Source organism: Mesoplodon bidens (genome assembly GCF_964165515.1).
Source record: "Mesoplodon bidens genome assembly, chromosome: 19".
NCBI classification, from domain to species: Eukaryota; Metazoa; Chordata; class Mammalia; order Artiodactyla; family Ziphiidae; genus Mesoplodon; species Mesoplodon bidens.
Window position 1 is genome coordinate 24088800 of NC_138179.1, and position 11689 is coordinate 24100488.

The 11689-nt window shown below is 43.5% G+C and overlaps 1 protein-coding gene across 3 annotated transcripts in view; it reads left to right on the forward strand.

The window, feature by feature from the left end:
* The first annotated feature begins 35 nt into the window (after nt 1–35).
* ADPRM (ADP-ribose/CDP-alcohol diphosphatase, manganese dependent) overlaps nt 36–11689 on the forward strand; it is a 323254-nt gene continuing 311600 nt past the window's right edge. For 2 of the 3 annotated variants that reach the window (XR_014013981.1, XM_081219023.1), the window contains exons 1-2: nt 6155–7771; nt 8625–8741. Coding sequence is in view for 2 of the 3 variants with exons in the window: in XM_081219023.1 (XP_081075149.1) it covers nt 7111–7771; nt 8625–8741 (778 nt within the window). In the remaining variant the exon portion in view is untranslated. Of the gene's footprint in view, nt 97–6154; nt 7772–8624; nt 8742–11689 lie in introns of those variants that run through there. The other variant, XM_081219024.1, reaches the window with a different exon arrangement.

The following is an 11689-nucleotide window of genomic DNA, read 5'->3' on the forward strand; positions in this document are numbered from 1 at the left end:
CGAAAGTGAGGGAGAGTCGCTCTTTCCGCTGCGCTCGATGGTGACGCGTCGGCTAGCCGGTAGTCTGGGAGTTCTTCGCTGCGGAGTCGGCGCGCGGTAGGTGGTTCCTCGCAGCTGGAGGCGGGGCGGGGCGGGCCGGGCTGGGGTAGGCCTACGCGGGCGGGCTGCAGGGCTCTCGGGAGCTGACAGGGCCCGGAGGAGGGGGCCGCACTGGGGACCTGGCTGCGCGGCGGGAGCTGGGCCGGGAGGCCTGAGTGCAGCTCAGGGGCCCGAGGCTAAGGCGACCGCAGCCTCTCCTCCCTCACCGGACGCCCCAAGCCTCGGAAAAGAGAAAACGGCGTCCGGAGACTGCCGGGACCGGGCAGCCTCCGTCCTCAGCCTGGAGGCCGGTCGTTGACCGCTTTGCACCCCTAACGTAGAAGCGGACCCATTGCGCTTGAAATAATGTGCTACTTTTTTTTTTTTTTTTTTTTGTGGTACGCGGGCCTCTCACTGTTGTGGCCTCTCCCGTTGCAGAGCACAGGCTCCGGACGCGCAGGCTCAGCGGCCACGGCTCACGGGCCTAGCCGCTCCACGGCATGTGGGATCTTCCCGGACCGGGGCCCGAACCCGTGTCCCCTGCATCGGCAGGCGGACTCTCAACCACTGCGCCACCAGGGGAGCCCTGTGCGACTTTTTAAACACATTTGCTGATTAGGATATTTGAGCGGTTAGGGTGACAAGGACTAGTCAAGTATGACTGAACTGCCTGGGATTTTTCCCAGGGTATAAGGAACCTGAATAGAAATACCGGCACTGTACGGAGCGGTGTCTCTCCTGCGTCACGTCCCAGCCCTTGACTTGGGCTCCCTGGGCCCTAGCATTTCTACAAGCCTATATTTACATAAGCCCCCCTGTTAACGAGGCGGAGAGCGTTCGTAGGTTGACTTTCATTGCTTGGGAAAGTTGAACTCGCGTTCATTCTGCCTTGCCTTTGTCTCAGCATCTGCAGTCTTAATCTCTCTCCTCCCCGCCTCCGTGGCAGATGTGCAAAATACAGAAAAAGGAGGGGAAAAAAAAAAAGCCTTCTAATGTCCTTAACTTTGGATCCCACTCCCGCGGGGCCTTTTTCAGGGCTTCCGCTGAGCAGAAGCATCCGGTGCCTGGTGGTGGTGGCCCCGGTGCTGGGTATTTTTTATCGACTGGCATCATCAGCCAGTGTTCTCCTCTGCTCGCCCACCAGGAGGTTTGTAGTAGTCTGTAATTACCTGTGTTTCTTGATTCCTGAATTGAGCTGGACTTCTCTGGAATATCGGCTCAAAGTAAATGTTCAGCACTTAAGATCATTTTTAATCAAACTGATTTTTCTGTCTTGAACTTGCCCATGCTTCAGATCTTCTCCCTCCACCCCACCTTATTTCTCTGTGCTTGTTTCTCCAGGGAGAAGGTAGTCCTCAAATTGACAAAAAAACCCACAAAAGTACCCTGCTTATTCAGGCAGTGAGTGTGTAAAATTATTGTTCACCTCTTTGCTCAGTTGTAGGTTAATTGATCAGACAGCCGTCAGATACATTAAAAATTGAATTCAGGGTTTTTTTTTCAGCTGGTCTGTTAACTTTTATTTGCCAGAGTGATTCTTTTAATAGCTGGACCCTTTATTTGCTTACCAAAGCTTTTTTTTTTTTTTTTTGCGGTACGCGGGCCTCTCACTGCTGTGGCCTCTCCCGTTGCGGAGCACAGGCTCCGGACGCGCAGGCTCAGCGGCCATGGTTCACGGGCCCAGCCTCTCCGTGGCATGTGGGATCTTCCCGGACCGGGGCACGAACCCGTGTCCCCTGCATCGGCAGGCGGACTCTCAACCACTGCGCCACCAGGGAAGCCCACCAAAGCATTTTTATACAACTTCTTCATATTAAATTTATAATGTTAAATAAAATACTAGCTTCTAAAACAGTTCCTGGCTGAAAGTAGGTGTTTTATAGCTGTACATTGGATGAATTGCTAACACCTCTGAGCCTGACTTCATGCACCTGTAAAACTTTAGTGTTAAAAGATACCTTAAAACACTGTCCAGTGTAAACCTGTCACTTGTGAGAGGAAAATCAGAATGGTGTTGGTATTGCTAAGAGAGCTCACTGAAATGGAACCGGGAGGCCCTTGAGGATGTGTGACTTAGGCATGTCTCACCCTGGATGGAATCTGACCTTTGACCATTTATTGTCCTAATGAAGTCATCCAGAACATGTGCTGGAAACTCACGATACCTAGAGGACCCCTAGCCTGGAATAATTCGTGATTCCTTAAAGACAAATATTTCTTGACTTGTGTCAGAGTCGATCACAGTTCTCAACAGGCAGCTAACTCTGTGGCTTTTCATATTTATGAACCCCTGACTCTTTCTCTTCCCCAGAACACTCTCAGTTTTACCTGAATCTGTGTCTCCCGAATTGCAGTTCTTAAGACCCCAAATAAACTCATTTCTTACTTGTAGCCTCCTGCATTGTTTTTTGGTTGACACACTTTTATTACTCCTCTTAAACCACCAAGGTCACAAACGAGTTTTTTTTTCTTTTTTTCCCCAATTTAGATGCTTTTCTTGAACGAGACAGGATGTAGATATTATCATCTGATATTTGTTCTATCAGTAGTGACAAGGCTGATCAAATTTTGTGCTTGACAAAACCTTAGGCTGTTTGACTAGGACAACTAGGCCTAACTTCCCGGCCCTGTAGTTCACTTGCTTCATCTCAGGTGCAGATCTCCGCCCTGCGTGTCTAGCCACAATTTCCTGCCTCACCTTGCCTCTTACTGCTGTATCTAGCACAGTGAGTTTTGAGGCTATCCCCCCCCCACTTCTTTTTCCACAGCTACCTAGCCCACGTGGGTCTACGTATAAAAACTTGGCTCACGCATCCCTTCCCTGAGATGCTTCTGGCTTAGGCTTTGAGCGTCTCTTTATTGCAGTAGTTCCCTGTAACAGTCTCTCCTTAGTCAAGTCTAGGCTTGTCACATTTTTTTCCTTTGACAGTAGTTTGAAGGGCTGTCTTTCTTCACAACCTCACCATAGATTCTTGAGGGCTTTCTACAAGGACCTTCAGCATTCTGCCAGTCTTAATTATCATAGAAGTTTTTTATATCGTAGCAAGTTTTCAGCAAGTAAGCATCCCTGGGCATTTCCTTCTATTCTTGAAAATCATTGGTGCCTAAGGTGGTTTTTGCAGAATGCTGACTGCTTATCCTGCACCATGAATTTTTGTAGGACTTTTTTTGAGGAAATCTTGTGAAGATTTCTGCATTATTCTGGTCTATAAAAAGTTGGGGTAGTTTCATTTATCTTGAGGTTCACTAGGCAGATATATAATTAAAAAATAATTTTCTTAACACGTATAGAGTGCTTTATGATTTACAAAGTAGACCACTTTGCATTAGAACTCAGTTGAATCTCACAACAGGTGATGAGAGTTATTTTGCTCTAAGAAACTGGAACTGCAATCAGTTCTAGGTTTTCAGCTTCACAGCTTCCAGCAGTTCATCATAATCCCTCTTAACTAAAACTTGGATAACTTAGCGTATGTAAATGGTGCAGGCAAAACTTCCAGAACCAAGTTCACTAGAAACTTGCTATTTTGCTTTCTTTTCAAAAGCAAATTATTTTCTTAGATCTTCTAATTCTTCCAGACTTTATTTTTCCCTAAACTTTAGAATGCTTTTAAAAAACTTTATAGTATAGACATTTAAAAACATGCATAAAGGTAGAGAGAATAAACCTCATGTACCCATTTTAGCTTTAACAATTATTCTCTACTCATCTACTTGTTTGTGTGTATTTGGTGAAGGATGGGGAGTATTTTGAAAAAGTTCTATGGCACTGGAATGCTTGTTAATTCTAAGTCTCCCCGCTGGGGGTGTCTTTGAGTTTTTGATCTCTCTGTCCACCAGGATCAGTCTATCTGAGCTCCCTGTCATCTCCCTGAACCATAAAACAAAAGACTCTAAATGAGCCAGAAGAGTCAATTCCCGGCCCACTTGGTTCTTTTTTGCCCTGACTCACTCACTGTTGATTCCAATTGTCTTTCCGTGAATGTGGTCTTGTCCTCCCTTATCTCTTATCTTTTCTTTAACAGATCACGGTATAAATTTAAGTTTCTGTTTTACAAAATAATTTCTGTGTTTAATAAAATGCATATTTTTTTTCTATCCTTAGCCTTATCTTTAAAAGCTATATGTAATGAGCATTTTGAATCTCTTTTCTACCCTAGAACACATTATTGCTTTGAAGTATGTGGCCCTTGCTGGGTTCTCTTCACATTACTTAACTTTCTTTAAAAAGCTGGCAAGGGCTTCCCTGGTGGAGCAGTGGTTGAGAGTCCGCCTGCCGATGCAGGCGACACGGGTTCATGCCCCGGTCCGGGAAGATCCCACATGCCGCAGAGCGGCTGGGCCCGTGAGCCATGGCCGCTGAGCCTGCGCGTCCGGAGCCTGTGCTCTGCAACGGGAGAGGCCACAACAGTGAGAGGCCCGCGTACCGCAAAAAAAAAAAAAAAAAAAAGCTGGCAAATCTTCAGATACCCTGGAGTTTCCCTAAACTGAACTGTGTTCCAGTGGAAGGTGCATCTGATAGGGCTTTTGGTATCGCGTGACAGAAACCTTAAAGCCAATTCACTTTGGCTTTACTCAGAGGAGATTTTGTTGGCTGATAGAACTAAATGACCAAGAGTAGTTCTAACAGGGACAGGTGGATCCAAGTGTTCAACTAGTGTTTCCAGGACTTGACTTCCTTTCATCGGTCACATTGCTTCCTTCTGGGTTGGGTTTCTTCCCAGTTAACTTTTCCCTAGCAGCTCCAGTCTTAGTTAGCAGTTTTAGCAGAAGTAGTTCCAGTAGTTTTGCTAGTAGTTCCAGAGAAAGTCCCAGGGCTGATGCTTATTGACCCCCAACTGACCAGAGGGAAACTGGGCTTTTAGAGGCCAGGCCTGGGTCCTGGGTCTGCCCCTCCCCAGCCAGGAGGTTGAGGTTAAACCACACAGACTGAGAGTGAGAGTGGGTAGGTGCCTAAACAGACATTGGGGATGCTGACCAGAACAGGTAATGAATGCTGGGTCGGCAGTGACAGGTGTCTGCTGGACAAGATCAAATTAATTGGGACCAAATACCCTCTAGGAGATGTACAGTACATATTGTTACCCTAAAGGCGCTGAGTTTAAAGGTCAAAACAAACAAGCTTGTTTAGCAGGGGATAAAAGCATTCCCAGAAACCATTTTCTCTTAATCTCTGGTGATAACGTTCCAATGATAACACTTGCTAAATTATCTTCTGGTTTGATTCTCTTATTAATCTATACTTGGAATCCCAAATATGTGAAGCCTTAAAAGACTAGGGGTTTTCAGCTTAAATGAGTTTTGTATTTATTTTAATTGTATCTCACCTTTCAAATCAGATTATCTCATCTATACTATCCCTCGTACATATTAACTGAGTTGGTATTTAGTGGGGTTTTCAGATAGGACTGCAGGAAGAAATGAACAACAACAACAACAACAACAAAAAAGTATAAGAACACCAAGGAATTTTTCAGGGTTTCCATCACTTTTTCTGGTTCTGTTTTACCTGTTTTGGGGCTCATTCTACCCAACCAGATTAAGGAAGGAATTTAGCTCATAATTGGATAGATCCCATAGAAAGTGTGTCATTAGTGACAAACAGTTTTAGACCAAAAAGAGACCCTTAATTCTCAAAAGTGTCAAATAGAAATCTGGCCCTTATTTCTGATTGTGGAGTTGTCACCTCCACCTCATAGGAGCACTCTGACAGGATTTCACATGTCTGTAGAAGGTTAAAAAGAACTCAGGGGCTTCCCTGGTGGCGCAGTGGTTGAGAGTCCGCCTGCCGATGCAGGGGACACGGGTTCGTGCCCCGGTCCGGGAAGATCCCACATGCCGCAGAGCGGCTGGGCCCGTGAGCCATGGCTGCTGAGCCTGCGCATCCGGAGCCTGTGCTCTGCAAGGGGAGAGGCCACAACAGTGAGAGGCCCGCCTACCGCAAAAAAAAAAAAAAAAAAAAAAAAAAAGAACTCAGTAGGAATATTCAGCAAATGACTGGAGACCAGGAGTCTGAAAGTAATTTTAGAAACTATAAATGAATTTTTAGAAACAACTAGGCTTTAATAACCTAGACACCACAACACAATTTATTACTGTAGTTTTTATAACAAGCATAGTTTATCATTTAGGGTCCTAGCCTTTGATTTTTATTTTAATCCTTAGTGTTCTTGGCACTTTTAAGAGATTACAAATGATTATAAATTGAGATTGTAAACAATCTAATAAAGTAATAGCTTTTTCAAGTCTAAATCCCTAGCACTTGTGGTCCACTGAGGCAGGGCAGAGATCATGTATAAGAAAAAAAGAATACATATTTCCTGTTTTGTTTAGAGAGAAGGGGAATGTGCATTCAGGTTTTAAAAAGCTGGTTCAAATTTGAATCCAACTTTTGAAGAACCAGGAATCACTACTCGCAGAAGTGAACATAGTCATATCAATGTCATAGCTTTTGTGCCGGATTTTTTTGTTTAAATTAATCCTCTCATCTTTTTTTCGTCTCTCTGTTATTGCATATATAATATGAGAAAATTATTTGAAGTGACCTACCCGTCAACAAAGAGAAAAGATCTAGCCTAACATAATATACTCCTAGTGGGAACTAATGTATAAAGTACAATGAATGAATGTAATATCCAACTCCCCCCCCCAAAAAAAATCTTGAGCTTTTGATAGAATTATTTTGGTGTTTGTGGAAGAAGGGGTGTGTGTGTGTGTGTTTGTTTAAAACTAGTGTATATTTATTAAAAATTACAAATTATACCAGATTTGAATTTGACTTTACTAGAACGAGAATGCCTGCTCATGAATAGGATAATACCCTTTTGTAAATTGCTGTTCTTCTGCAGAATAGAGGTTATCATCTATTTTACAGATGAGAAAACTGAAGCATTTTGAGGACTTGGTAATTTGGACCTAAGACCATCAGACTCTGAAGCCCATGCACTTTTCTCTGTACCAAGCTACCTAGTGGATTGACTATTAAGTTTAATATTCATTTTACCATTTTCTTCAGTCCCGTTAGAAAATTAGATGTTTATAACTTTATCTTTTTCACTTTCCTTACTTAATTTAGAAAACTATTTGGAGATTATGGATGCTAAGCCCGAACCTGGACGCCTCAGTGAGAGTTCAGAACTTCTTTTCTCCTTTGGAGTTATAGCAGATATTCAATATGCTGATTTGGAAGATGGCTATAATTTCCAAGGAAGCAGACGGAGATACTACAGACACAGTCTTCTTCACTTACAGGGTGCTATCGAGCACTGGAATAAAGAAAGCAGCCCACCCAGTTGTGTACTTCAGCTTGGAGACATCATCGATGGATATAATGCGCAGTATCAAGCATCAGAAAAGTCACTGGAACTCATCATGAACACATTCCAAAGGCTGAAAGTCCCAGTTCATCACACGTGGGGAAATCATGAATTCTATAACTTCAGCAGAGACTATTTAACAAACTCCAAACTTAACACAAAGTTTCTGGAGGACCAGATTGCCCATCATCCTGAGACTGTGCCTTCAGAGAATTATTATGCTTATCATTTTGTACCATTCCCTAAATTCCGGTTCATTTTACTCGATGCTTATGACATGAGTGTCTTGGGCGTGGATCAGTCTTCTCCAAAATACCAGCAGTGTCTGAAGATACTGAGGGAGCACAATCCAAATACGGAATTGAATAGTCCTCAAGGTGAATTATTCCTTTGAGCTGAGAATCTAATACATTGTCTTTAAATTCTTCAGCTACCTTTTATTCAGCAGGAAGATGGACGATTAAGGTAAAAGTATATTGTCCTGTTGTTCAGGGTCAGGATTTCTCACATGCCTCATGGCACATGGCTTGGTGGCATTTGGTTCAAGATTCATTTATTTAACAGATATCTGAGTGCCTGATGTTCTGGCCGGGTACTTTTTCTAGGGCAGCTATTCAGAGGTGTAGGCAATACTGACAGTCCCGCTTTTTTTATGGATGGAGTGGAGGAAACAAGAAGAAAGTGGACGGGACAGATAACAAATGCAACAGAAATAAGTGATCAGTGCCACCAAGAAACTAAAGGACAATATTATAGAAAAGGACTAGGGGTACCATTTTAGTCAGGTGGCCAGAAATAGCCTCTCTAAGGGAAAAGCATTTCAGCTAAGTGACAGGAAGGAGTCGTCCTTGGGAAGAGCGGGCAGGGCGGAGCACTCGAGACAAACGCCAGTGCCTGCGCACAAAGCAGCGTCAGGCACCGTTACTGAAGCGCACAGAAGGGCCCATGGGGTGAGAGGTGATTGTACAGTGGCTCAGTGGACACGGAAAACAGTCTGTGGTATATTCAGTGCAACGGGAAGCTGGGGAAGTAAGCAGAGGAGAATTGAGATTAGGAGTAAGATACAGTGTGATTCACATTGCTCTAAATTGTTACGGTTTCCTATTTTAAGTCGATTGCTGCCAAAAGTTCCTAAAGAAAAGTACAAGTGTCCCCACGTTAGCTAAGTGTGAATGCCCAAATGAGGGAAAATCGACATTTGATGGGTCTAAATTACTAAATTTGTTTCAGGACTTGCTGAGCCCCAGTTTGTCCAGTTTAATGGAGGATTCAGCCAAGAACAGCTGAACTGGCTGAATGAAGTTCTTACATTCTCTGACAGAAACCAAGAAAAGGTGGTGATTGTGAGTAAGTATTTAAATGATTTGATTACACTAGCATTTTAGAGAATGGATCTAGTTAGGTTTTAAAACATACGAACAATATTTAATAGTGTGATATTTTTATAAAATGAAAGCTTAGTTAAAAATTTTTTACTGAGCAACAATCTGAATGTAAAATTAACATTTAAGCTTGAGTCAGGAAAGAATTGTAAAATAAAACATCTTGCCGTATATTAGAGCCTGTGAGTTGGCCCTTTAAGTTTAAAAGTAGTATTTCCGGGCTTCCCTGGTGGCGCAGTGGTTGAGAGTCCGCCTGCCGATGCAGGGGACATGGGTTCGTGCCCCGGTCCGGGAAGATCCCACATGCCGGGGAGCGGCTGGGCCCGTGAGCCGTGGACGCTGAACCTGCGCGTCCGGAGCCTGTGCTCCGCAACGGGAGAGGCCACAACAGTGAGAGGCCCGCGTACCGCAAAAAAAAAAAAAAAAAAAAAAAAGTAGTATTTCCCCAAATGGGTTCAATTTGTGTAGTAATATATATAAGTGAAAAACTCCATCCAGGCCCCAGACCAAATCCCAGCCTCCGGAGACCTACCTGTGAGTGCAGTGACCTCTGCTGATGAGGTGAAAGCAAAGCTGGTGTCACGGGACGAGTGTGAGAGGCTCATCTGGCAGGTCTGTAACTGTGTCCACCATATGATTGCAAGGAAATAAAATGTGTTGTTTTCGTTTAGAATTACTTTTCACAGACATACTGCCATTAGAGGTTACAGGAACCTGGAGGTGCTTAAAATAGATGTCTGTATGTGAGTGTGTGTGCATGCACGCACACACACACACACGAAGAACTGAATCTGGATTTGCAATATGGCTGGTGTACTTGGTTTGGGGGCTGAGATGAGTTCTCTCAGTTAAAATCCATGTGGCCTGATGGATGAGAAGATAGTACTGAGGGTCACAGGGACGGCGTGCCATTCTGGCTCTTGCTTCTATGACCTGTGTGACTCTGGACAGATGTTGAATGTGCAAACTGCAGTTTCTCAGTATTGTACCAGATGAACTTATGAACATGAAATCCCTTTGAAAATGACAGGCTGTTCAGATAGTTGGTAATATAAAATTATATTTCAGGGAATTCCCTGGCAGTCCAGTGATCAGGACTTGGCGCTTTCACTGCCGAGGCCCGGGTTCGATCCCTGGTGGGAGAAATAAGATCCCGCAAGCCGCTCGGTGTGGCCAAAAGAAAACCATTATATTTCTATTAATCAGTTTTTACTTATTTATCTTTCACTGATGTGGTAAAGATATGAGATGGAGTAGGGGTATTTCTAGAATATCAAATGTCATTCAAGGCTTAGAAAATTATAAGGTGCCCTCAGGGGTTATAAGCATGATGTGACACTGTTTGGCTCTGTAATAAGTGGTTTCCAAAATGGCATACTTCTTGTCTCTGCTTTTTAGTTTTCACTGCCAAAATGTACCTGTTGTTGTAGAGACTACTGGAGCTAAAAGGGACCTCGAGATCATATAGTCAAACCTTTTAATTTTAAAGATAAGGAAACTGAACCAAAGAGATTAAACTACGTAGGTCAAGTCATAGAGCTCCTGAGACTGAAGGCCCCTTTCGTTGTCTTCTCCCTCCGTACCGTATTCTTCCCATTTCTTTGCACTTCCGTCAGTGCACCTGTCTGCGTTAGCATCTCGTACATTTCTTCCATTTTGCTCTAAGCTCAGACACTGGATGAACAACTGAGTGCCTCGAGTTTTCTTTAGCAAAGTTTAAAATGGCTAATAGACATTTTCTTTTGTTTCTGTTTGCTTCTTCACTTTCATTTTGGCTTCTGAGAAGTATTTGGCCTGCTCAAGTTTTGGCCATTGCAGTTGGAAGGATAGAATTGCTATTAGCTGAGATATGGAACACTGCAGTAGGAGCGGTTTTGGGTGAAGAGTTCAGGAGTTCAGGTTTGAAAATATTAAGTTGCAGATGCCTGTTAGACATCAGGAGAGATGTTGAGTAAGCAGTAGGGACATATGAGTCAGAAATGCAGAATAGAAGTTTGGGCCAGATATATAAACGTGGAAGTTGAAAGAATACAGATAGTAGTTAAAACTGTAAATTACTAAGAGATCACCAAGCCATTAGGTATAGACAGAGTAGTGAAGCCTGAGGACCAAGCATTTGGGCACTCCTGACAGGACACTAGGGAAGTGAGGAAGCAGCAGAGTGAGGATCAGAAGCCGTTGAGGTTGGGAGAAAACTAGGGGGACAGCAGTGTTCTGGAAGCCAAGTATTTCAAAGAGAAGGGAGCGACTAATTGTGTCCAATGAGTCCAGCATGGCATCTGGGTCTACAAAGTCTCACAGCCTCCTGGGACTCTCATCCCTTATCACAGCTTGAAGAGTGGTTGTGTGTGTGTGTGTGTGTGTGTGCGCGCATGTGCACATGCTCTGTTACCTCCCCTTTTTTTTTACTTGTATTATAAACTAACATATTAAGCAGAATAAAATTTTCAGAATAAAATTTCAGGATAAAAATAAACAGTAATAGGGAAAAAAGGAAAGTGATTTAATGGGAAGAATCAAAGACCAGTGAGCTGTTGTACCTGTACGTTGGAGTGAAACTGTGGCCTGATGTTGATGTGGCCTCGTAGGTGCCTTGAGATCAAGAATTTGAAATTCTCTTGGCTGTATCTCCGGTGGAAGCTAGTATGAATGTTCCCTGCTTTAACTTAGTTTTCTCATCTGTAAAATGGCTATGGCCACCTTGATCTCATGGAGGTATTTCAAATAGCCTAAGTCAGTTCTTTATAAAACATTGAGTGTTTATATAAATGACATATATATATAATCCATTGGCACATCCCTAAACTGTTCTTTTACTTGGGAGTAGCTCTTTCTGTGTGTATAACACTCATACTCTTAGGGAAATCAGTGAGACTGGATTCCAGTTCAGCATCTGCCTGATCTCTGGCTGCC